The 25,477-nt window shown below is 39.5% G+C and overlaps 1 protein-coding gene across 2 annotated transcripts in view; it reads right to left on the bottom strand.

Moving 5' to 3' along the window:
• The window catches only part of arhgap4b (Rho GTPase activating protein 4b), a 28,058-nt gene that overhangs the window by 2,195 nt on the left and 386 nt on the right, over positions 1 to 25,477 (bottom strand). The window contains exons 2-23 of one of the 2 annotated variants that reach the window (XM_088290017.1): positions 16,451 to 16,774; positions 13,073 to 13,244; positions 12,825 to 12,987; positions 11,694 to 11,756; positions 11,407 to 11,580; positions 10,426 to 10,554; positions 10,062 to 10,283; positions 9,887 to 9,988; positions 9,521 to 9,706; positions 9,276 to 9,360; positions 8,725 to 8,752; positions 8,375 to 8,471; positions 7,606 to 7,666; positions 7,304 to 7,381; positions 6,353 to 6,481; positions 5,502 to 5,607; positions 4,911 to 5,138; positions 3,767 to 3,822; positions 3,443 to 3,614; positions 2,931 to 3,035; positions 1,209 to 1,316; positions 443 to 545 (exon numbers count right to left, since the gene is read on the bottom strand). In XM_088290017.1, coding sequence (XP_088146143.1) covers positions 443 to 545; positions 1,209 to 1,316; positions 2,931 to 3,035; positions 3,443 to 3,614; positions 3,767 to 3,822; positions 4,911 to 5,138; positions 5,502 to 5,607; positions 6,353 to 6,481; positions 7,304 to 7,381; positions 7,606 to 7,666; positions 8,375 to 8,471; positions 8,725 to 8,752; positions 9,276 to 9,360; positions 9,521 to 9,706; positions 9,887 to 9,988; positions 10,062 to 10,283; positions 10,426 to 10,554; positions 11,407 to 11,580; positions 11,694 to 11,756; positions 12,825 to 12,987; positions 13,073 to 13,244; positions 16,451 to 16,520 — 2,637 coding nt within the window. In that variant the 5' untranslated portion in view covers positions 16,521 to 16,774. Of the gene's footprint in view, positions 1 to 442; positions 546 to 1,208; positions 1,317 to 2,930; positions 3,036 to 3,442; positions 3,615 to 3,766; positions 3,823 to 4,910; positions 5,139 to 5,501; positions 5,608 to 6,352; positions 6,482 to 7,303; positions 7,382 to 7,605; positions 7,667 to 7,975; positions 8,004 to 8,374; positions 8,472 to 8,724; positions 8,753 to 9,275; positions 9,361 to 9,520; positions 9,707 to 9,886; positions 9,989 to 10,061; positions 10,284 to 10,425; positions 10,555 to 11,406; positions 11,581 to 11,693; positions 11,757 to 12,824; positions 12,988 to 13,072; positions 13,245 to 16,450; positions 16,775 to 25,477 lie in introns of both variants that reach the window. The other variant, XM_088290018.1, reaches the window with a different exon arrangement.

The raw sequence follows: 25,477 nt of genomic DNA, 5'->3' as shown, positions 1-25,477 counted from the left end.
AATGAGAACAGATGCACCTACAGATAATCCATCATTTACAAAATTCTCAGGGCACAGTATTGACTGCGAAGGGACTTTTCGGGTTGTCTTGGAAGACACTTTGGCTCTCATCTGAGCAGTTTTCATCAAATCATGCACAGAAGAGCTAGATAGGACAGTGAGATCAACAAGGGGTATGATAAACGGCCATCCTGATTCATGTTCAATTTAGTTATGACAGTGGTTGAGATGGCCAAAAGTGGCCGTGTTTGCTTGTTTGGAAGAAGGACAAAATGTCATTTAAGACAACCAGAACAGTTCAGTTGTGATTGATTCACTGCTCTGACAATACAACTAAACTGGATGCATACTATAATATTTGTAATGAAAAAAAAAAGCTAATGAGAAAAATTAAAGTTATTTGTGTGTGAAAACAAGCAATCAGTTCAACTGAGGCACCAACCTTGTCGGCCGATGTCCTTTCAGCCTGAACAAATGCAGGTCTGTCCACAGGCTTGAACCCTGCCTGTCTCACAGTGTCCAGCGTGTGTCTTCGCTCCTGAGACCTGTTGCACAAATGTATTTGCCTTTTTCACGTTTCCTCAAGAACCAAAAACAAATGATGTTCACTTGGCGGAGTTTTTCCTGACTATGTACAAGTAACATAGATGTGATACAATGGGTATAAATAAAAGTTTAAAAATAATTGTCACACAAATAGAATATATTGTATTGCATGCTGATATTATTTTCTCATTGTACTTTGGGGAGGTAATTGTTGATCTCTTATGAACTCAGAAAATAATCTGATGATTTATCAGTTGTTATATTGGAAATATTGGTGCTTTTTACATCAGTGTTTCTCAAAATCTAACCCAAAATCTCACGGCACGCCGCCAGATCATTTTTATTGTACAAAATCCACCCTCAAAACTTCCCTTGCAGTTCCTTAAAATGTACTTTGCGCACTTTGACCAAACATTAAAAAAATCAAAACGCAATGTTTTTAGTTGCTGTTTTCCATTTTCAAATTACAGAGAACAGAAACCAAATAGAGCAAATTTTGTCTGCATGTCGAATATTCATGAGGAATCCAGTCGTGTCATCTGCCAGGCCTTTTGGACCAGCTTCACGTCATATTTTGTAGCAGCATAACTACTTAATGACTCAAGTGATGCGTGATTTGTAGTCGATACATTTTGTAGGCTTGAGGTGTGAGTCAGTCTTACACTGGCAGGTGGCGTGTAGCCGGGGAGGCTGGTGGCTTTCGACCAGGGCTTCCATCACTTCCTCTCTGTCGCCCAGGCAACGAAGCGCCATCGCTGTTCACCCGCATCCTGTCGAAAAGTACACAAAGGAAGGTTAAAAGTTTTTGACTGACACAATTCTGGGTGAAACTGAACAATTGCACCTACTGTAATTATGAACAAAATTTGTGATGGGCTAACAGGAATGCCGTAAGAACTAAAATTATTTTGTTCTTACATTTTTCTGTAACTTTATTATTTTTTTATTAGTAATTTATGCAAGTCAGTATTATTCTTACTTCACAGTGCTCATTTCCCACATTGTTGTGTTTCTTTCTTGGACCTGAATAATGTCTATGAACTTTATATGACAATCAAAATACATTTAAAAAAATCCTGATGGTGGCGTTATTGTATATGAATCACGTTATAATGATATAATGTTCTATTTTAGAACATCATAATGTGGCATTATAATTTGTCTGTCATCATCTTGTGCAGGGTTTACCACACTTTTTGAAACTGAGAGCTATACTTCTTGTTTCAAGGTTAAACGTGAAGGGCTACCAGTTTGATACAAAATTCTGAAATAGCAAATTTGCTCAAATTATTAGGGGTGTCCCAATTTGATATTGATATTTGATATTAGTCTGATATCAGCAAAAAAAAAAAAGTGTCCGATTATTTCGGTCTACATCCAAAATCTCTGATACAAGCAGTCAATTCCAAACTCTGTTCCTGCTCTTATGTTCAGCTGTGTCTGGATCAAGCATGCAGAGCCCACATGATCAAAACAATACAATATCATAATTTGCTTTTAATGACTTCATTTGAGTTATTTCTTAAGGTCTTTTAATTTATTTGCTATTTATTTTATTCAAGTGCAGTACATTCCCATGCTTGATCTTGAATTTTGTAATCCAAATTTTGGGAATAAATGGGTCATATTTTATCATACCAACTGCCCCTGACTACTGTTCTTTGTTTGAATAGTATCAAGTATCAAGTCTCTTCTAACATTTCATACTAATAGGTAAAAAGGTATCATTCCAGCTGATATGGTATCTAATCGATATTGGTATCGGGCAGTACTCTCAGCTTTAATATCGGTATCGTATCGGAAGGGAAAAAGTTATCTAGGACACTCCTACAAATTACCTTTAATAATATTATTATTTTGGTACTATGAACAACTAATTATATTTATTTTGGAAAACAGACTAATCATTTTATGACAATAATTTAGAAACATATAAATTTCAATAGGCAACATTTTAGTTTATACAAATCTATGCCAGTGTTCCGATTTTTCGAATAATTACTTCTACAACATTCCTATAAAATAATGTCTCATCACTGGTGAGCTATTTTTAGAACAGGCCTACAGACTACTAACGCGGTCCTTGGGGGGTACCAACCAAGGGCACCATGTTGGTGACCCATCCTTATCTAATCTGTGACTTTTTACTGGGATTTAAGACACTTGTACGCAAATGTTAAAAAAAAAAAAATAAATCAGTGCAGTGCTCCAAAATGACAATTTATTATCTTACTGTGTATGTTTCCACTTGGAAACACTGAATAAATACATGAGTCATCAGCTAATTCTGCAACTCAGTTGTTCATTTCGTGGAAAAAAAAACCCTCTATGATCCAAAAAAGTGATTATTTCTCAAAAATTGCAGAATGTGAATTTGTTTATACCGAACAGTATTCTCTGTATGAGGATCATCTGCTGACAGATTTCCAGTGCTGCCACCGCTGCCTCCTCCACCTCCTCCTCCGTCATCTCTTTTCCCTCTCTCTGACCTGCAAGGGGAGAAAATTATTTAATTATTTTATTTTAGATATTTTCACACAGAATTTGAATTGTACTTAGCAGTAGCACATTGTACTCCTTTTATGGTAATGGTTTAAATATAAAGAGCATACATTTGCCATAGGTTTAACTAAATTTCTAAGAAATTATATTGAAAGTGCTTCAAAAGTACTTGAATTTGATCCGGGAAAAAAATGTATGGCCTAGTCATTTATAATGTCAACATAATTACGTGAATAAAAGTTTTTAAAAGAGCAGGTATTGTTCACTTGTCTGCTCTCCCTTTCACAGAGTGAAAACCAGTGAACCCAAATTGATTACTGCCTTGCTGTGTTTGCAAAATAAAAAAAATAAAAAAATGAAAAAGAAACAAAGCTTGATTCTAAAGGGTGCTCACCCTTCCAAGACACTGATGTACTTGTGTGGGATGAGACCCTTGACCCCTCCTGCTTCACCTCTCCACCAATCAGAAGAGGCCTTGCTATGAAGAATAAGCAGCTCTCCCTGCTTGAACGACAGCTCTGCCGGCGATCTCGCCGCATAGTCGAACATTGCCACAGCCTCCCACTCTGTACGCACAATTCATTAAAGAACACAGAACCTTTACGATTTGGATTCATATTCGAGAATGTAGTTCCAAAAGGGATCAAATGGAGGCTTTATTTATGGAATATCTGTAAATTTAACTGTGTGTGTGTGTGTGTGTTTGTGTTCTTCTCACCGTCCTCGCTAGGCAGATGTTCGGCCTCTCCATCTCCCTCCTCTGTGATTGGTTCACTACAGACAAACAAAAAAAGGTGATTTTGTGGTATTTCCCTCACGCCTCCTTTGCACGAAACCTCACTTTTTTTTTAACACAATTTTGAATCATATGTTTGCTGCATTACTTAGATTACTGCTCTCTTTTATAATTTCACACTCATGAATGTTAGTAATGAAAGCCAGTTAGACAGATGTGTTTATTTTTTTCCCATGTTCTGATTGTTTGACTGCTATTGAGGCCTGGGTCGCAGAAGTCTGCAACAGTAAGCACGTGGAGAGGGAAACGACACACTCTGCTGCTGATTGGTCAAAAGAGAATAGTCCACATTTTTCATTTTACAATTGAAAGGGCATCTACCTAAAAGCGGCTCTAAAGAAATACTCAGTATATTAAAAAAGAATTAATATTCAAAGTCATGGCTGTTTACTGGACCTGTTAGCACACTGCACTACATAATTGCCGTTTTTTTTTTATTGGTTTATTTCATTGTCAAATTATATGTTATCCTGTTATGATGTCCAAATATTTACACAGCTGATGTGGCTTTTGCCACGTTTTATCACTGTGAACCATACAATGGTGAACTGAACTGTATCGATTATTGGAAATGTAACTTTAAGTGCACGCTTTGAATTTCATGAAGTGCCTTAAAATTCACTTCTGTGTCTCTGCTTTTATGTCTCACATTTGATTTTCTTACAAAGACATATTTTTGGTGCGGATAAGTGTTTTGTTGACAAACAACACGCAGAATATTTTGTTCTTTGATTGACTGTGAATCTCTTGAAAAATGACGATGACATTGAGTAGTACAACATTTAGCAGTGTCAAAATAAAATAACGACAATGTGAATGATTGACTCTCTCAGCAGTCACGAAAGTTGAACAGTGCTTGCATAACGCTGCCAAGAAATGCCTTTGATGTGACATCAAATTCACTTCATAAGCCAGAGGACAAACCAAAAAATGGAGCTGCTTTACATACTTTAATCCATCTCAAACTGGGTATTAAATTCTGTCGCAAATACCACATGTAGTAAGGAGAAAAAAATGCAAAATCATGCAATAAGCAATTAATTTAAATTTCTATTCCATCCCTTACCAATATTCCTGCTCAAGAGTCATGTGCTTCTCATAGATAGGGCCTGGCAATTCTGATTGGCCGGGGAATATGACATCATGCTGGAGGATCATGGTTTTGACAAGGTCGTTGACCTGCGGCTGCCGCGCGACGGCATCATCCGAATCAACCCCCCTCAGCAGGCTTGGACCGAAGCAGACGGCCAGGTTGTACGACTGCATCATGTTCTCGTCACTGTACTGAGTCACGCTGTGTGAAAACATGCACAAATTAAATGGAACTACCATAGCGGGCGGGAAAAATAATCAAAATTGCCAATGAGTTCTTGAGAAGACAAGAAGTTCAACACGTTATGTTTCAACTTGACAATTTGCCTGCAAGATGAGATGTTCGTTTACAAGCAGAAATAATAGTCGATTCACAAGAAAGCACTTCCATAACATATTCCACAAAGATATTTTGTCACCAAAAAAAAACTACATAGCACTAATTTTAAAGTTTGGTATCAGAAAACAGATGACCTTGTTGAGGATATAATAACAGTTTTACAGTAATGGTGTTAATTGTACAAAATCCGCCATCTTTTCTCATTCCCCTGATTTGTTAACTCACTGATTGAGGAATGCGAACAGGTATCGCATTACGATGAGGAGAGGTCGTGGGAAGGCAGAGACAATTGATTTGATTTGCGCCGCTTTCTCCACCATACCTTCGATTTCTGAATGAAAATGAGAGGAGGGAAGAGGAAAGATAAACAAATAAACTTCAATTTGCTGCAGTCACGGTTTTTTTTTTTTTAGAATAAAATGTTGTCATTTGGCTTGATGCCAAGAAAAATACAGCTACGACTGTCTTTTACTAGCCAGCAAGTTTTTTTTCTTTTAATTTACTTTAGTAGACAGAAAAAGTGGCACGTGCCAGCCACAGCCTTAATGTTCAAATGAGAAACTAAAGCTGCACCTTTGGGCATCAAATTTTCCCCATTAAATCAGTGCACTGTATTAAAGAGAAAACAGAATAAGTATTTTAAATAATACAATGAAATTACATGAATATAGTTTAATCAACCCTCGTGAGAAGATGCGGTTCAGATAATGGATGGATGGATAACTCTATCAATTATAAATATTTCTGAAAAGAGTCTGATAAGGTATGAATGTCAAATCATCATTGCTTTTAAAACATAGAGACTAAATGACTATAATGAGGTGTCATAGTCGTTTGATTAATATCTTGCAAGTGATCATGAGCCGCCAGGAGCTTCTACCAGCAAGTGCCAGTTATAGAAGTTACAGGTTTGTTGCGTCAAGCCATTCAGACTGGAGAATTTTCCAAACAACTGACTGCTACGACAGTACATGTCGGATGAGGCGTTGGAAATAAAGTGTGACAAATTTCAATGTTGAAGCGCAGGATGATTAGTATCTACAAACGAGAGTACAGAAAAACAAGAGGGGTCTTACGGACACACTCCAGCAGCTCCAAGTAGCAATCATAGGGGAAGAGGGGAGGCTCGAGGCCCCTGAAGTAAAGCTTCAACACCCCCGCCACAGAGTCCAGGTCACACTCGCTGTCCGACAGAGGGTCATCTCCTACACGGGGAGTCACAGATATGCATGACATACGTACAATATGTGCATAAACACAATTTGAGAGATGCTGTAATCTAGAATGAGAGAGTTGCGCTTGATAGGACTGATCAATTGTGAAGAAGGCTGGTGAAGCAGTTGGCTCGGGTGCACCGTACTCTGAATTCGCCAGTGGGTCACCGTTTTCAGGTCACCTGACGACTGGGGCGGTGAGTTCATGTTAAGGGATATTGCTGCAGTGACAGCGAATTTCCTGTCTAAACCTCAACGTATATTGGCCTTGCATATTAAGGACACAACAGTCATGTTTTTGTTCTAATTCCTCAAATATCTAAAAAAAAAAAAAAAGCACTCAATATGTTTTTTACTTGTGTTTTTTGATACTGCTGCATGAAAGTTGCACCTGTTTACTAGTGCGGACCGAAGGGGTGACAACAAAAGGGAAAAGGCAGAATTACGACCGTACGAACTCACAGCAACATACTGGGGGGGGGGACTATGAACTAGTTAATTTTTGGAAAATACACTGGATTAAGATGATGAATTATTGATTATGAACTATGAACTGAACTAGTTCATTTTAAAATTTCAAAAGTTCATGCAGACGAACTACATTTGTGCTGTTTTATTTCTCTTTTAGTTTGAAGAAAATATTTTATTGTCAAAGATCCACACTAGTGTGTTTTATTAGATTACGGTACGTTGGATCCTACATTAGCTGGATATTTCATGATTGATAAACAAAAGGCATGTATATAACTAGTTGAAATCATAAAAATCTTTTATGAAAAAATTGTACATTTACTTTGTCTTTTCCAGATTTACCTCTTTCAAAGGCATCCTTGATCAGATTAACTTCTCTTTGTGACCCAGGAACTCTGAATATTCCTTCATGGTGGAGACCTGAAGCAAACGCATACATACATGTTTTGATTTTTATTTTTTTACTTGTGCACTTGTTCACAGTAAAAAATGGTTTTACAGTCAAGTAAGATCCCATTGGGAGTGAAATAAATCGACAGAGAGAGCATAGTGGGCTGATATGATGATGGCTACATCCGCTCGTTTTAAAGTCCGCAGAAGCTCTCCCAGCATGGTTTATGGCCAGCCATGCAAAATTGTCTCACCGTGAAGGTTTATGAAGCGGATGCAGCTTTCAACCACCACAGGGATCTGCTGGCCAGAGCTCTGCAGAGGAAAGAGGATTTGAGAGTCAGGAGAAATAGGACACAAACAAAAGAATATTATAACAGCAGCCTTTGTAGGAGGAAAAAAATGAAAATATGTGAAAAATGAATAAACAGAATTGGGTGGCTGAAAAGCTACAGAAAGTCCGCCAAGAAACGATGACAGCTGTCTTTTTTGTCGCTAAGGTGGAAAACATGCATCGATAGCACTGCCAGGGCCGTAGCAAGGATGAGAAACGATGCGGTGAAGCAATGAAGCAAAATGACCTCTTATTTCCTGCTTCTTATGAGCAACAACGGAGTTTGGTACCTGTGTACGAGACATTCTTCTTCTTCTTCTACACCAAGCAAAGCACAGCGGTAAACAGAAAGAGAAAAGGCAAGGTAAGAAAAAGATGTGCATAAAAAATAAGAGTAGGAGAGATATTGAAACAGTGGTGCAAAGTTCACATGAGTACACAAGCGAAGTGGCGGAGTCGAGAGAGGAGGCAACGGAGACTCAAGTGTATTTTAATCCCTTTTTAAAAGGGGAACGGATAAAAGTGGGAAATGGATTGAAAGCCATAAATAAGCCATAAGCATAACCACAGAGCACACACCGACCCAGAATATTCCACATCCATTCCTCAGAAAAGCAAAGCCAAACTGCACAAAGGCTAATGAAAAGATGAAAATGCATTTGAGGATTTGGAGATTGTGTGATCATTACCTGTATGTAGGAGAGTATATCTGTGCTGAAGAGTGTGTGGCAAAATTGGGATACGGGTCTGGACTTGCGAACTCGCGCAGTGTGAGCACATTGAGCTCTGGGAAGTACATAAAATGCAGAATGGCATTTTGTTTGCGAGTATTAAAAGAGGCTGTAATGAGGCTTGCTAAATGACGCTATTAGTCACACTTCAGTTCAGAAGCCCTCGTTCCAAAAAAAAAAATTGACCTGTTATGTAATCGAGAATGGCTCAAAAAGGCAATGTCAAAACCAACACTGTCCTCACTGCTCTCCTCTCTCGACTTCGCCATATCTCATTCGGTCACACTACGTATAGATTTCATAGATACCTGGAGGGGTCTGTGTTGACGGCCTCAGCTGCAGGAAAGAGCAAAATAAACACAACAAAACAAAGAAACGATATTTAAATTTATCTTTCACATATTTCAAGTGTGATCAGCCTTTGAGAGGTTGCACAGTGAAACCTCCAAATCGCTTGACCTCGAAAAAAGTTCAATTAACTGCATTTTGCCTTTTCTTTAGTTATTTTAAATTTCAACCTGGAATTTTTCTGATGCCACCATAGAAGGTTACCAATAATAACAATGATAAAATTGTAATGATAACCATAGAAAGAGAATTGCAACCCACAAGGATATCGAAGTGTCTGGCGGATGGATTAAACACGAACACCACAATTAAATAATCATCACAAACACAAACAAATTTTGCCAATCATACGCTAATGTAATTGTGGCTCGTTCGTGTAAAAGTCACATACACACTGCACCACTTGTTTATTAATTCAAGCGATACCGATAACACGGCAGTTGGTGCCAGAATCGCTCCACAAATACCTTTTTGCGTTCAAATTTGGTGGCCCCACTGTATGAAAGCATACCTTTCTGTATGGCATCTTGTAGTAGATCATGTTTGGCTTGGAGTTTGAAAGTCAGAGAACTACTGGTGAGAAACTCCTTCACTTTCTATGGAAATGAAAAGAGAAGACATCAGCATTTTTTTTAAACAAATCATGTAGATTGGTCATACAAAATGTAATCATTTTGTCCAGTGAAATGTGCCGCATGGAACGGTTATTCTTTCATATCACTTTTGAGATTATAGTAAGACTACAACATAACTCACTGTAAAATAGTAGGTCTCTGTCTCCTGCTGATTTGCACGACGCTTGGCGAGGGTAATTTTTGGGGCGGAGCCTGCTACAGGGGGCTCATGTAATAGGCTGCTTGGCACGTCGGGGATGGTGTTGCAGTCGCTGTCACACATAGAGTCCAGCAGGGCTGTGAGCGTTGCTTTGAGAGTTTTACTGACCTGAAATAGGGCGAGATACAGATCATCAGGAAATTGTCTTTCAAGAAAACGAGAAAATGACTTCAAGTCAACTAACTTTAACCCTCCCTGATCTACATTTTTGGGTGAAATTTGCCTAGTTGTGCTAGGACTTGGGTCCTAACTCTTGTCGAAAGGGAGGTATACTAAAGGTCATCTTACCTCCTCTGTCTCCAGCGTGACAGCAGCCAATCGAGACTGAAGTTGTTGAAATCTGGTCTCCATCTCATACCTAACCTGACTCTCCGCACTCACCTCACACACCTGGAATAAAAATCATCAACAAAATAGAGCAAGATTCGGGTTTCATCTCGTTTCCACAAAAACCCTACTGTACCTGGTCTCCCTCATGCGGGTGGTAGTGAAACCTAAACGGAAGACAGAAGGCAGAGTCATGCTGCTGCAGCAGTGCATCTCTGTCTCCGCCCTGGTCCAGCGACGTTACTGCGGCCTCCAGCTGCTTAAGTCCAGCCTCTTCCGTCTTTTGGATCCGCCACCGACTAGCCAGGTAGCACTTCATTACCCTCTCCACAGACAGATGGAAACCCAGATCGCAACACTGCCCGGGCGAGAAGGAAGGAGCAGGGAAAAAAAATGCATGAATAATGTTGATATGATATTTTTGTGGCCCTTGAACTGAGTTTGATGAAATAAAAGTGCCCCTTTTTTTTCCCCGCATCGTTAAAATGTTTGTTTCTTACGTCAATGAGAGTGCTGACGTCCTGCAGGTAGTACTTGTTCATGGCTGCATTGGCTGCAGCAAGATTGAGCAGGTAGTCATTTCGAGCCTTCGTACACTTGAGCTGGGTCTCCTGCACTCTGCCATGCCTCTGCAGACACACACAAATATCCGTGTCCTTTCACATACACATGCAGGCTATCCGTGAAATACAAACATCTTCCTGTCTATGCACATACTGTATACTGCACATGTGCAAAGAAGTCTTTCCATTCATATAAAAATGGAGTTGTTTGCCTGTTTGAGAATTTGGGTGACCACCGTGCGCTATGGTGGGCGTTCTGGCATACCGAGGGTGTTTCCATTAACATGAGCCCGGAGCACCGGACAATTTTGTGGTTGAAAATCCAGTTAGCTTTACACCTGCTGGAACCACGTCTAACTATTGTCACATGTAGTAAAACACAGTTTAGCTTGTGGACATCGTTGTATTTCATTCAAAAATATAAAAATGGCGTGCAACAACAACGTGTAGAAATCAATCAATTGAACACATTATTATCATCTTTATTATATCTATGGGGGGCACACATATGGACACGAATGATTGGGGTGAAGAGAGTTTTCCACTTCACAGATCTGTGATCGCCCAGGCCAACATGACATCATCCACCTGTGGAGATCTGCTTTTAGGTCTTTATGAACGTACAGTACTTTGGGTGCTTCGACCGACTGCATGAAAATCAATTTCTTCTTCAACCATGTCAAGGACTGCGCCTCTCGCGCACCATTTGAAAAGGGATTGAAAGGAGCCAGTTCGACTGGCGGTGAATCAAGACGGCTATGTTCAGTCCCACAACGGTGCAAAAGCCTATTTTTAAACTGCATCAAGCTGCGTACGTCTGCGAAAATAACAAAACCAATCTAAACATGTCTCTCCTTTCACTTCTATGCATAATGTCAACATTTTTATCTCATACTGAGGGCAACGCATGTGGTTTACCTTCTCCATTAATCTTTCCATCTTCTTGACGGAGCTCCGCCTCTGTCCTCCTGATTGGCTGAGGCCGAGATCAGCAGACTTGCCAGTGTGTCTCTCTTCCAGCCGCTCTGCCTCCTTCAGTTTGCCCTCAGCTATCAGACAGTCAGTGTGGTACTGGTTGTATGTCTTCAAGGCCTTTGTTGGCATGCATCGTGTAAAACACAGTGCACATGATCATTGTCACTTTTCTGTGTACTCGACATTATTTTGCATTATTAAAATGCAGTGCATCCATATAACATGCTCACCGTCTGCATCTCGGTCGTGACCTTAAGCAACTCATCCTGCATCTGGATTCCAACCTCTTTGCTCTGTCGGAAGGAAGAACATCTATTCCGCAAGTTGTATTGTATCGATATTTTACCCCCAAGTCAACAAACAATGTGCTGATTATCACAAAATGTCACATCAATGTACGACAAAATGAAGTGCTGACTTTTAATATAAAAGATTGAAGGTCATTTTTGACGTGACATCAACTGTGGTCTTCGTCTGCAAAGACATGCAACTTGGTGAAAATTTCAATTCTTAATTTTAAACGCTGAGCATATTTTGAACCATATCACATACATAACTGAGAAGAATTATAGATTTCATCCAATCATCCATCTATCCCTCTATCCATCTATCTATTTTCATATTTTAGCTTTTCCTGGGAGCTGGAGTCTGTTCCAGCTTTACCAAATTATTTAATGATATTATTTTATGTGAGATTCCATTAATTATGAAACTAATATTTGGCAGAATAAACAATATTTTTCAATTCAAATTGATTTTGATCAATGAAGATTTACACAGTATATATGAACATAACAAAATTAATTTCCTCATGCTACTCCATACAAAATCTTTACCAACACATTTGCTTTCAAGCCGACATTTGATCTGAACTCTGAAATTCAGGTTGTCTCTATTCAAGACTTAAGAAATTTTGTCAACTTAAGCACTTTTGTCTATTCGGCACAAGAACAAGCTCAGCCTGCCTCTTCAGGGCCGAACTCAAGGACCTGCACTTCAAGGCTTAATTCCCCATTTTCCCTCCCCTACAGGAATGAGTTGACACAGACTTTCTCTGTGGAAACACTTTTTTTTTTTTTTCAATATCAATAACGAGAAGCGCTTACAGTGTTGACCATTCCCTGCTCTAACGGCATCTCGGAAGGAGTCTGAATCTTCATACTTCTCACAACACCAGAAAAAGTTCCAAGATTAGTTGCACGTCACTTTTTGGGAAAAAGAGTCGCCAGAAATGGCAACAACCACGTTACATAACACTAAATATGGTATTCACGATAACTGAAAATGCATTTATCGGTAAACTGCTTCATCTCTACTAAAAAAGATTTTAGTCTGAAAAAAAAAACTTCTGTCACACTCACCCGTTTGTGTAGCCGATGTGTGTCCTCTGTACTGTGCGCTAATCGCTGTGTAAGTGCGTTGCAGCAGGTGTCACCCAACGTTGAGTGCTCACGACTTTCCAAACGGGTCTGAGTCAGCAAAACAGACCAGACTTGACACACCGACTGACCCCACTGCTCCTTTCTGCAAAGGAGAAGACATCCTTACTCACACCGAACAGCTCATTACTGATAATGCATTTATGTGAAATGAGATGTCAGTTTCTCACTTCTTAGTCTTGTGAGTGAACCTCTCTGTGAGTTTATCAAGGGCACGTGCGTATTCGGCCTCAATATCGCCACGTCGGCGGAGAAACTCAGAGAGATCTGAGAGCTGCTGCTGTTTCACCTCTACTTGGGAGTCCAAAATTTTAATCTGGTCAGTCAATTGTGCCCGCAAGTCTGAGACACAAGAAGAAAAGACACTGTTGTTATATTTTCAATTAGGACTGGAATGTAAATATGCTTCTGCTAAGTTGGTGTCGCAAAAAACACAACTAAGTGATAGTACATCCTTTATTACATTGTAACTTTAAGAATATTTTAAAAATTACACTAATTGACATTGGTAAACAAATCCAGCATGTTCTGAAATTTCTCATTCCAAAATCACAAATCATTCGCTTTGACGCTGATTCAATAAAAATATGAACACTGAGCAATTTCTTCCTTTCCTCAATTACCATAGAAATGGCAAACATGAAAAAAAATTGGGATTTTAGTCATTCCCCGAAGAGAATACATAGTTAGAATTTGTTTGACTTTTTTTTTCCATCACGCAATTACTTCCACTCAGCTAACTCAATATAAACGCAAATAACATCTTAATACACACACACGCGCGCCCCCCCCCACACACACACACACGTGCTGCACATGAGCTTTGAAAAGGCCAATAAAGTCATCATTGTCTCATATCAAAACTGTCTGCGCATCACTCTAGACCTCTCGCTCATGCCGCCTTTCTCATCTTTTTCATCCCCCACCCCTCTTTTCTCTTCTTCCCTTCATTTTGGGCGCACACAGCCCAGGGCTGACTGGATGTGAGGAGACAGCGTCACTAATACCGACTATAAATACATCCTTGTAGTACAGTACAGAGCCAGTGAGCCACGGTATGCAGTCTTCCAAAACCCAGCATATAACGCACGCATGCATGCACATACAGTATACCCACACGTACTATTTGCTGCAATGTGAGTGCTGTCAAAATTGATTTGTGGTTTGGTTTTCATTAAAGGGGACGTCAACACAAAAGTTTGAATATTATGCAAATATATTCAATATGTTGCATGCACCCCCATTAGTCTAAACACAGTTTTCTGATTAATGTTGCATTCATGTCATATGAATTAAGCAGCAAAATCCTAGCATTCTTATCCCATCTCAAACGGCGGCCATTTTGCCATTTGCTGTCGACTGAAAATGACATCACAGTTGCTCAGGGATCAGGTACTGACCAATTATAGCTCATCTTCAGAAAACAGGTGAGCTGTGATTTGTCATTATCTGAGCCCTGAGCAACTGTCATATAATTTCTAGTCGACAGCAAGAGGCAAAATGGCAGATCCCTGAGACGGATAAAAACGCTAGGATTCATATTACATGAACGCAATATTAGTCAGAGTACTGTGTTTAGACAAGTGGAATTTTTGGGTGAATTTTTGGGATGACTTCCGATTGAAGGGATTCATTGCAAGGCCGAGGTATTAATCCGATGGAACCCTTCAAACCCTCATCGGGGTACCTCAACAACAGGTCCACAGGTCATGTGGAACTGGTCCACACAGACTGACAAACAAATTAATTCATTTAATTTTTAATGGCAGCGCATGGATTTTGGTTTGCATGTTGAAAAAGTAAAAATGACGTAATAAAAGTAAATAATGGCTGAGTGCACAGGTGAGGGAAGCCAAGATTGAGCGTTTTCTTCCAAAGACAAAGCTATTTTGACAAGATGAGATCCTCAAAGGAGGTTGTGTGGCGGTGATAAAAGCAGTGAGGGACAAATGAAGCCGAGGTGCAAGGTACTGTTATGTCGGCGAACAAAACTGGTAACAAAAAACTTGTTAAGTCATTTGAAGTTCTAACTCTTAAATGATTTTGAGGAAAACATGACTGCTGTATTAGCATTTGCAATTTGTCTGCTACTAACTACAACCGAACTAACAATCAATTATGTCATCTTATTTATTTTTTTTTTTTTTGCAAGTAGCAATTAATATGTTGACACTGAAAGTAACATCATGGGCCATATTTTCCAGGTGCGCAAGGACGGAGATTTCTTTCTTTTGGCATTTTGCCTGACTTTTGGCCTCGAGTAGTGCGTGTAACGGAGCAGTTGTGCATTTTTGCGCCATTGTTGGTTGGAATGTAGTTTTCCCAGCCAATCCTCACCGCATCGCTAATTTGCATCAAAGTCAGGGCGGCAAAATCAAAAACACGCTGAACTAGACCAATGAAAATGAAGATGCGCCGTTGTTACGCCGAGCAGAGACAACTTTCTGTCAACAAATTAGCAGATGCGTCGAAAGGGAGACTGCTTTGTGCACTGGCAAGCCCAGACAAGCGCAACATAACCCAAAATACACAAGACTAGACTTGGACTAGCACAGAAATGAAGTTATACCCGTTTTTACGCCAACTGTACGGCCGCCAGTCTACCAGAATAGGGCCACATGACGTTAAAATGATCATGTTTACATTATAAGATGTCTTCATGATTCTTGAGGGGGCAATGTGTTTATTTTGGGTTTTCCAAACTGACTAAAACCCTCAAGACACGGCAGCTGAATATATAATGTTATATTTGTATATTGTATGACTTATTCTTCTTTTAGCAATTAGGCTTCAATAGTTGAGAGATTCTTGCTATACAGTCCCCTCCAAAAGTATTGGAAAGACAAGAAAGATTCCTTTGCTTTTGTTGTATACTGAAGCCATTTGGGTTTCCAATCAAAAGATGAATATCACAAAGGATTTCATCAGTGGGAAAAAGTGAAAGATCTTACTTGTAGACAGGCCAAGTCAACCAAATAGAGCATGCATTTCACCTCCTGAAGAGGAGACTGAAGGGGGAAATCCCCAGAAACACTGAATGAGGCTGTAATAAAGGCCTGCAAAAGCATTTCAAATGACAAAAGCAGAAATCTGGTGAAGTCAATGGGGCGCAGGCTTGATGCAGTTTTTGCGAGAAAAGAAAAAATGGATAAACCATATTCCTACTTGTTGAGTTCGTGTCATGGTCTTAAAGGTTTGTTTTGTTTGCGTATTCTGAAGTTCTTTACATTACATTATTGTTATTAATTACATTTTTCTGGTGACCACTATTTGAAGATGCACTATGAATGTCATTTGACTTAAATTTTGCACCCTACCATCCCACACAATTTATGAGGAATTATCATTAACTGGGAATAAAAAAGTAACTTAAAAGTAATACATTTATTACGCTACACTGATGGTTACATTGTAAAGGGATTTTACTACTTTCAAATGCAAGTAACTAGTAATCTGAAATATATGACATTTTGGAAGTAACTGGCCCAATACTGTCTGGTGTGTAAATACGACACAACACAAGTGCATACACATGCCCAGTGACTCACCTTTCATCTGCGATTCATATTCGGCCAGACTTCCCTTTTCTCTCCTCAGTTTTCCGTGTGATGTCATCATCTTTGCCACCCACTTGATGCTTGTCTGTTATCTCCTCGTCCTCCTAAGCCTGGTGTGTTCCTTTTCCCTCCCAGTTGCCGCTTCTTTAACTTTCCAGCCTCAGCGCATGTAGTCTGTGACCTTCCACTTTTCACCCCTTGATTGATCTAGTGCCTCATGCAGGACAGCGGCATCGGCGCCGATCGGCCACACTTGCCAGGGACGTCAGGCCCGGTCGTTGTGTCCATGGAACGCTGATCCATTTGCGGATTGTTCTGAACATGGGATAGCAAGAGGAGAGTATCATGTTTAGAGTATATGGATGGATGGAAGAAGACAGCTGGGAGAAAGAGAGGGAGATTTATGGTGCGTGCAATGGGAAAATGAGAAAGTGGACAAACGAGGCCAGGGTGAGAGCAAAAGGGATAGTGACACCAGAGAAGGGAGATTTAGTCGGAGGGACAGTCTGATGCGGGTCACGGCAAAGAATGGACCGTGCCGGGACACTGTGATGAGGAGGGTGATGACGGATGAAGAATGGAAGGGGTGAGGGGGATGGAAGGATGAGAGGTGATGAGTAGATCAGCCACAAAGGACACTCAGTTCCTCAAGGTCGGGGATGTCCAGAAAAAAAAAAGAAAACAGAATATTTGATATGGATGCTAACCCAATTTAGGAGTACATGAAGCCCACTTTGCAGACATATTCCGCATTGTTTTATGACTCTTGAACTATATGCTGTATATATTTTGATATCAGCAGTGATCATTTCACTAGTAATTTAAAAATGAATCAGTTTTTTTCTTCTCTGTACTGGTTCTGTGTGTTTGTTGCCCAACTGTGAGACCTAAAAGTGTTGCATGTCAACAGGGATTAAATAAAACATCAATATCAGTTTTTAATGCCACATGTCTTTTTAATGACAGACTAAACAATATAATTTAGCATGCTAATTGATTGTTCATAAATAAATGAACAACAAATAGGCAGGATTGGTTTGCACGTCTTCCTCTCAGAGCATAGTGTGGTTTTAGGTGGAAGTAACACAGCCTGATTGGTTGTTCTGTTGTCTTTCATGGTTAAAATTAAGAAAATGACATAAAAAGCGGGCGGCACGGTGGACGACTGGTTAGCACAATGGCCTCAGAGTGCAGAGGTCGTGGGTTCGATTCCGGCTCCGGCCTTCCTGTGGGGAGTTTGCATGTTCTCCCTGTGCCTGCATGGGTTTCCTCCCACATTCCAAAAACATGCATGGCAGGCCGATTGGACACTCTAAATTGCCCCTAGGTATGAGTGTGAGCGCGGATGGTTGTTCATCTATGTGTGCCCTGCGATTGGCTGGCAACCAGTTCAGGGTGTCCCCCGCCTACTGCCCGAAGATAGCTGGGATAGGCTCCAGCACCCCCCGCGACCCAAATGAGGAGAAGCGGTACAGAAGATGGATGGCTGGATGAAATAAAAAGTACTTCTTTGAACAACAAGGCACCTGAGCCTACACAACTTAATCCACCTTTCAATACCACCACTGTCAAATTGCAATTACAGACCCCACGAGTACTGTTCAAAAAACGATTTCCACTGCATTCATGTTCACTCTCGACCCAAATGTGTGAATTATTTGTAATTACCGCACCGGTGGTCAGTTTATCTTTGCTTGATGTTCATCAGTTTGCCCATTTGTCAGTGCTATCACATTTTCCACGATAGAGCAAGTGGCCTTCTTCTTCAAACTTATGGATAAACACTACCATATTCTTTCACTTTAAGTTAAGTCCCGCAGAGATTTTTGCTATTCTTGTTAACACTTATGTGAAGTGGCGTGTACGGTAGGAAGTTAAATCACACATCTAGGAATGCAGTCAATGGCGTGTGAAATCAAAAGAAAGGCTCAAAAAAATTTTAACTGCACTGCAAAGTACAGTAGTCACACATTTCGCACTGGAGTGTGCTTGTTTGGAGTGTTTTGGCATACAAGGTTTTTTCACAGGAATCAAGCACAGACAACCACACAACATACAAAAAAAGCAACAGCTCACCACATCCTGTGTCATAACGGGTTTCAGCACATTGCAACAAGTGGCGAAGTCTGCCGGTTTAACAGCAAGTTTGATTGTTCCTCATCAGATGGCCCACATCAATGAGTGAACTAGCTGAGCGACATTGCCGCATGCGCTTTACAAGCACCGTCTCGTTCGTAAAACATAGATACCTTGCGGAGCAGCAGCATTAGGCTTATGATTAAAAAGCTCAATTTCTTTTTTGTCTCCCAGCCAAAGCTCATCTACAGAAAGAAATTGAAAGTTAATGGAGAATTACAGTGAACAAATGGAGTGATTTCCCAGAACTGAGAATTGCGAGGACACTGAGACCTTGGAGGAGGCTCGCTGGCCTTCATCAGTGTGCGACCTTGATCGGCACGGAACAAAGCGAATGTTTCTGATCTGCCTGGAAGGGATTTAACAATCCTGAGATGAAAAAGTAAAGGTCAAGAAACACTTGCCCGTTGAGAATTTTAGCAGCATTTTTGGACGTAATGTAATGCAAGTCAACATTGTGGTAGAATATTTACATTTTAATTGTTGTTAAAAATAGAGGCTTTTCATTTTTCATTTCATTTCAACACATCGAGACATGACTGAATTTTCTGGATTGAGTTGGACATGAACGTTGGCATTTATGAAACTGGACTAATTGAATTAGACTTTTGTACGGTTTAAGAAGTTCATACCAAGGTTATCATATGCATTTTTTATAGTCAAAATGATCCCAAAACTGACTTGAAAGAAGATTAATGAAAAAAAAAAACAAGTTTGGCTCATACTGATACAAAAGTGATTTATCTATTATTGCAAAAGAAAACATGTTGCGCCTCATCAGATATAACAGGATATGTTGTAAACTGGAATGAGCGAGGGGACATTTTGTTTGATAGAATGGCAGATTGTGAGTGTGCATTTCCTGACTGACAGACAGACAGACAGAACTGAAATGTGCAATCATACTAAACTTGGGTCATGCAAGTTGGGAAACAAATCAAAATTCTAGTCTGTTCTTTTGCCATTTTTATGGTGAGTAGTAGCTCAAAAGAAAACTGGATCAGAGATGTATCAATAAAGAAAACTATTAAATGTGGTACTAACCTGCACTTGCCAAACAGTGCTAAGATTTTCACATTAACTGGTATGAGTTCAATGTTACAATATACCTGAAATACACCCAAGCTCTTTGAAATTGTAGCAAAATACAAAAGTGTATTAAGTGCATTTCATTCCATGAGAATCCTTTTAACTCAACACACTCGCAAATCATTTCCCGCCCACTGAAATGGATGGAAGTGCCATAAATCCGTTTTAGTTCCACATTGTGCTCCTTTTGGGGCAATAAAAGTAACAGCAGTCATTTTATGTAGAGGATAAAGAGTATAATGTATGCCTGTGAGTATTATGTCATCTGTCTGAAAGCGTTGATCTGCCATTTGTGTTCAAACCGCCATTGTGGTGTCCGAACACTGCAACTATCGATGTGATTCATTCGCCTGCCTGTGGCATTTTGTATTGTGTCTTAGCATTGAGCTATCAGAAATTCAATACACAATGTGGAATTCTCTTTATCTTAGGTTAGTTTGACACTAAACCCCAGCTGGTCATGGCAACAAATAGTGTGAAGATGCTTTTTTTTTTTAAAAAACTCTTGAAGTAAGTTGAGTTTCCTCCTACCATCTAACATTTTTGCTTAAAAATCAAGCAAAAAATGGCCAAATGCGAGGTTGTACATTGAAAAATAAATTACAAAATGGGTCAGCTAACACTGGTTTTGAGAGCAATAACTGTTGCCCTGATAGACAACAATTACACTCACAGAGGCCAGACACAATAAATTAAATGTAGATAATATAATATCACTAATAATAATAATAATAATAATAATAATACAAATAATAATTAGTATTATATTATAAAATTATTATTATAGTAGTAGTAATAATAATATAATAATAATATAATAATAATAATTATTATTATTATTATTATTACATAAAATATTATTACCAAGTTGTCTTGAGCACATTTGCAGATGTTGACTTAGCCTGTGATCTCATGTTGCCACACCTTGGGGGGAAGTCTGTGCAGCATATTCCGTATGCTTTCATAGCGTCACTGCAGATGTTTGCATGTGCATGGGGCTAGTTGTCCAGTTTGAATATACTGTAATGTAATACTAAAGTGAGGACGTACTTTGTAAAATGTCACTTGATTTTGAATGTTTCCTACAGCTGCACTGTCTCTAACAGCTGCAAACTCCCACAAGTAGAAAATAAGTCATAAATAAATTATCCATCCATTTTCTATACTGTTGTTCCGGTGTAGGCTTGTGGTGAATTGGAGCTTATCTCAGCTGACAAAATCTGAACTAAACCGTAATTGAGTAAGAACTAAACACACACTTCCTGCACAAGAATCAGGCGAGTTTACCACTTTACCATCAGTGACTCATTTGGCAAGTCATTTTATTATTTTATGAAATAGATTTATTCTTTTTTAGGCAAGCACTGATTGTGACAAAGATGCCTGCTGTACAATCACTGAGGTGTGACCCTCAATGTGTTTTCTCACTGGTAGGAGATTCACAAGGGGAAATTGTTCATAGCAATAAACTTCTATCTCCTGCCTCCTCGGAAGTCTTTAAAAGCGCCCTTGAGAGTGTCTTCTAAAGACTGGTATGCATTCCTTGACGCTGCCTTTTAGCCAGAAATCGCAACAACGGCTCTGTGAGTTTATCAGTAGGTTGCTATCCGTAAAATAAGGCAAAGTTATAGCCTACAACCTATTGGAATTGTTTGATTCTTATTTTGACAAATTCGTCCTCCTCGTAGTGGGGATCAACATGCCTGGAAACTCACCAATTATTGCACATGTGTGTATCCTGGTGGAATGTATGCATGTGACTACTCGGGAACACGACTCCTCAAAATTCAATCAGTAACAGCCAATGGAAAGCTGGGGGGAAAACAGCACATGGCACAAGTCTTAAGGATCTATGTTCAAAATTGAACAGGAAGTTGTCCATTTTGGTTGGAAGCGGCCATTTTGAGCAAATTCCAGGGCTTATTCTGTGTACATTGACAAACTTCGACTGGGGAATTTATCAAAATGTGCATTTACATAGCTGCTTGCAGCTTTGACTTAATTCTTTATTTCACGACAATTTCTTTTACACTTATGACATTGCGCGAAAATGTCATTGAAAAGTTTACACCTGAGGCAAATCAAATCTTCAGACCAGGATCAGAGGTTTGCTGTGTACCTCACAAGATCTGTGTTTTGCTTTTTCGTTGCATTTTTTTTTTTTTTTTTTAAAAAAGGACGACCTTACGGGATTTGGGGGTTTTGGTTTTTATATTTAATAATAATTAACTTAGTGATACAATTACAACAGTGTCGCGTTCATGATGTCGTGGTACACTCGCCTGGTTTGCATGAAGACGCCAGGCAGCGTGGGATGGATCCCTGCGCAGTGTGTGTGCCCTGTGACTGGCTGGCGACCAGTGCAATGTGTAGTCCGCCTTTCACCCAAAGTCAGCTGCAACAGGGTCTTACAACCGCGTACAGGATAAGCAGTGTTGATGATGACACGTGATACTAGTAAAACATTAGCTGGATGAGGAACATCTACAATGCAAAACACCTTGCTTACCATGCTTTTCATTCAAGATGTTTTTTCTTTTTTTTTTTTGTTAGTGGTTAGCTTCTTATAACACGTTTTGGACAGATAAAAATATTGCAACGTTGCTTAAAAGATTGTCTGTATATTTAAAAAAAAATATTTTGTGATGATCCTAAACACTGGGTTATTTCCATTCCACCCAGTGGGAAAATCGGATGATTTTAAACCTTAGATTTCCTACTTCCACACATTAGATTGATTTATTGTGAATCACAGAAAGGCCAAAAAAACCTCCAACAGGCAGGTAGAGCAGCCTCATGCTAGCCTTTGTTGTATTCAGCATGATTCAAATTGGGCCTCCGTAAAATTTGTTATGCACAGAAGCTTAATCAAAATTCAATATATCACTGACAAAATGAGTTCTGGTCAGACTCAGCCTGCACACTCAAATGTTATTTATTCACAGTCTGCTCCTTCAGAAGGTTTCCAGCCACATTCATTCTTATCAGATACATAAAAACACACCATGGCGACGACTCTTTTAGGGTTGCAGTGTAGAATTAAACATCCAGCAGTAACCAAAGGACCTCTTGCAGAAAGCAGCAGGCAGACCATTTTCAATCAAGTGGTAGAAAAAAACAGCGCTAGATATCAATACATTTTTCTGTTTACAAGGTGCCTTTTAGGCTTTGACAGAGCAAAAAAATGCAACTGAATGCAACAAAATCAAAGCCATTTTTTTTAAGCACAGCTATCAACATTTCTCAGCTTCCTGCTGTGGTTGAGTTTATGGGGAGGATCATTTACGGGGTTTGTTTGTGGAAGGCACACAGTAGCTGAAGGCTCTGGTAGAAGGTACAATTAAAAACAACCGTTTGGCTCAGCACTGGGTGAGAAGCTTATTTCTCCGCTGAAAGCTCTAAGTGTGACAAAGTAATTAGAGGTCCATTTCTGAAGAATAATTTAGCCTGTGAGCTCATTATAACAATTATGACTCAATTGTCTTCTCATACAGGTGCTAAGTTTTTTTTCTGAAGGCGGTGATAGATACTAAAGAACATCAGCAAGCTTTGCAGAAGCCTGACAACGATCTTGATCATTTGAATCAAGTGTGTTGGAGGATGGAAACATCTAAAACATGGAGGGTAGGGGCCATTGAGGACCGGCGGTGGTGACCCCTGGCCTACTGAATGACCAATCAATACAAAACTTATCATGCTTTTCACAAAATGGTACTGGCCAGTTCTGCCCCATCTCAGGAAATTTTGGAATGGAATATTGAAAGCTTCACCATCTGGGTCAGTGAATCCCAAACAGGCTTCCTTGGCACCCAGTGTGCCATGAGAGGTCAAAATGGGTGCCATGGGAAATTATCCAATTTTCACTTATTTGACCCAATGTGGTAATTAAAAATGTATTTTTACTCATCCATCTATGTCAGCAACGTGCAGTGACAGGCAGAAGAATGGAATTCTCGTCCTTTAGGTGGCAGAAGGTACAAGAACACTTTGCAACCAGTTGTTGCCATTCATTCAACAGAATAAGTCATGGCTTCCTGCAAGCACACCAGCTTTGTATTTAACTAATCAGTTCTAGTAATTTATTTACTTTAGTTATTATTTGGGTCAATTTCAAATGTGTGCCTTGAGAACTTATGTAAAATGGGCAATTTGGCTCAATAACGGTTGGGAAACATTCATTCATTCATTTTCCCAACATGCTGGAGCCCATTGAATGGGTAAATAGTGTGACATCAAAAATCATTTTAAGTCTTTCCTGTTGCTACAAAGGCACAAAACATTTTTTGGAGGCCAACCTGCACAATCTTGATACCCCACCTATCACCCAAAAGAAAGGTCCCAAAAATTGAAATGGCAAAGATCTATTAGTGCAGTACCCTTGAGAAGTGACCAAATTATACCACACTACACAGCTTTATAGAAATGTTGTAAAATCTGATACTCATTTGTCTCACACTATACGTTAACTACAACTTGTAGTTGTATTGTATTCATATAGAATGGAAATAAACACATTATATATTAAACAACCCTTAAATTGCGTTTTCCTCAGCTCAAGACTTGGTTTTGGACCAAAATGTATCAAAACAACCATAAGTGAAAAATCTGAAAGTTGAGTCTGGTTACTGGGGAGTAAACAGTTCACTTCCTGGATACTGTCCAGGTGCCCTAAAGCAAGGCATCAAACCCCCCCAATTACCCAATGCCAAATGCTCGGTAGAGTGACACAGTTGCATAGCCAACCAATTCTCTGCGTTCATTCAGTCTGAACAGTGTTATGTGCTCAAGGCCTAATGTGAAAGAACATTTGGATTGGTCGGATTGGGAAATGAATCTGAATTTAATTGTAATTTTCTTTTTTTTTCATCTCATGATCATAAAGACATTATATCCATCCACCCATTATCCAAACCGCTTATCCTCATGAGGGACGCAGGCATGCTGAAGCCAATAGCAGCTGGTTGCCTTAAGATACTAAAATCAAAGAAAAACAAGTACTGTACTGAACGGTGCGTGTATTTGGAAGTCCATGATGTTGTGAAAGGATATGATGGTAGTTTTGAGTTGCTGAGCGTTGGTAGTTGAATAAAAAAAAAACATGTTTTGAAATCAATTAATAATAATTTCTATAATGGATGGATTGATATAAATACTTGTGATTATTATTTTTTTTCTATAATCGCCCAGCCCTACTGCTGGGGACCAGTTTAGTTCCCAAACACAGTCAAGGTGCCCTTGAGCAATCAAGATGCCTGGTGCGACACATCTGCACCCACATCAATGTGGTTGGCAGTGGTAGAGTTTGTCAGGACTTGGCGTTGGACTGGAAGCCAATGGGTTGGAGACCCACAGTGCACAAACAAATGCAAATTGGCACAGGTTGGGGGTGCACTTCCTGGGCATTGTCCAAATCCCACAACACCAAACTCTTCGTGGCAGAGCTCAATCATGAGCGCTTCTTTATTTATTTTGCTGTCTTTTTATTTGCTTTTATTATTATTATTATAGATATTTTTTTTTACAAATATATACAGTATATTCCCTGATATCATGAGCAATAGATGCAGGTTTTAGATCATTTCAGTAATGGTTTTGGAAAGAAAAAAAACCCAAAATAAATACCACTCTTATGTGACATCTGCTTATTGTTTCGTCTAATAGATGGAAACCAGCTTCGATGCTGGACAGAAGCATTAAATTTAAGTATGAGCTGATGTGGGGTGTTGACTTCTATTTACAATTGCCATAAATCACCTTCTGTGACCAATGAGACACTGTGGCACAGCTCCACAC

Source organism: Idiotropiscis lumnitzeri, chromosome 3, assembly GCF_059441095.1.
Source record: "Idiotropiscis lumnitzeri isolate Australia: NSW breed Sydney's pygmy pipehorse chromosome 3, RoL_Ilum_1.0, whole genome shotgun sequence".
Classification (NCBI taxonomy): domain Eukaryota; kingdom Metazoa; phylum Chordata; class Actinopteri; order Syngnathiformes; family Syngnathidae; genus Idiotropiscis; species Idiotropiscis lumnitzeri.
Note: the sequence above shows the minus strand (reverse complement) of the source record. Positions and strands in the feature narration are given on the sequence as shown.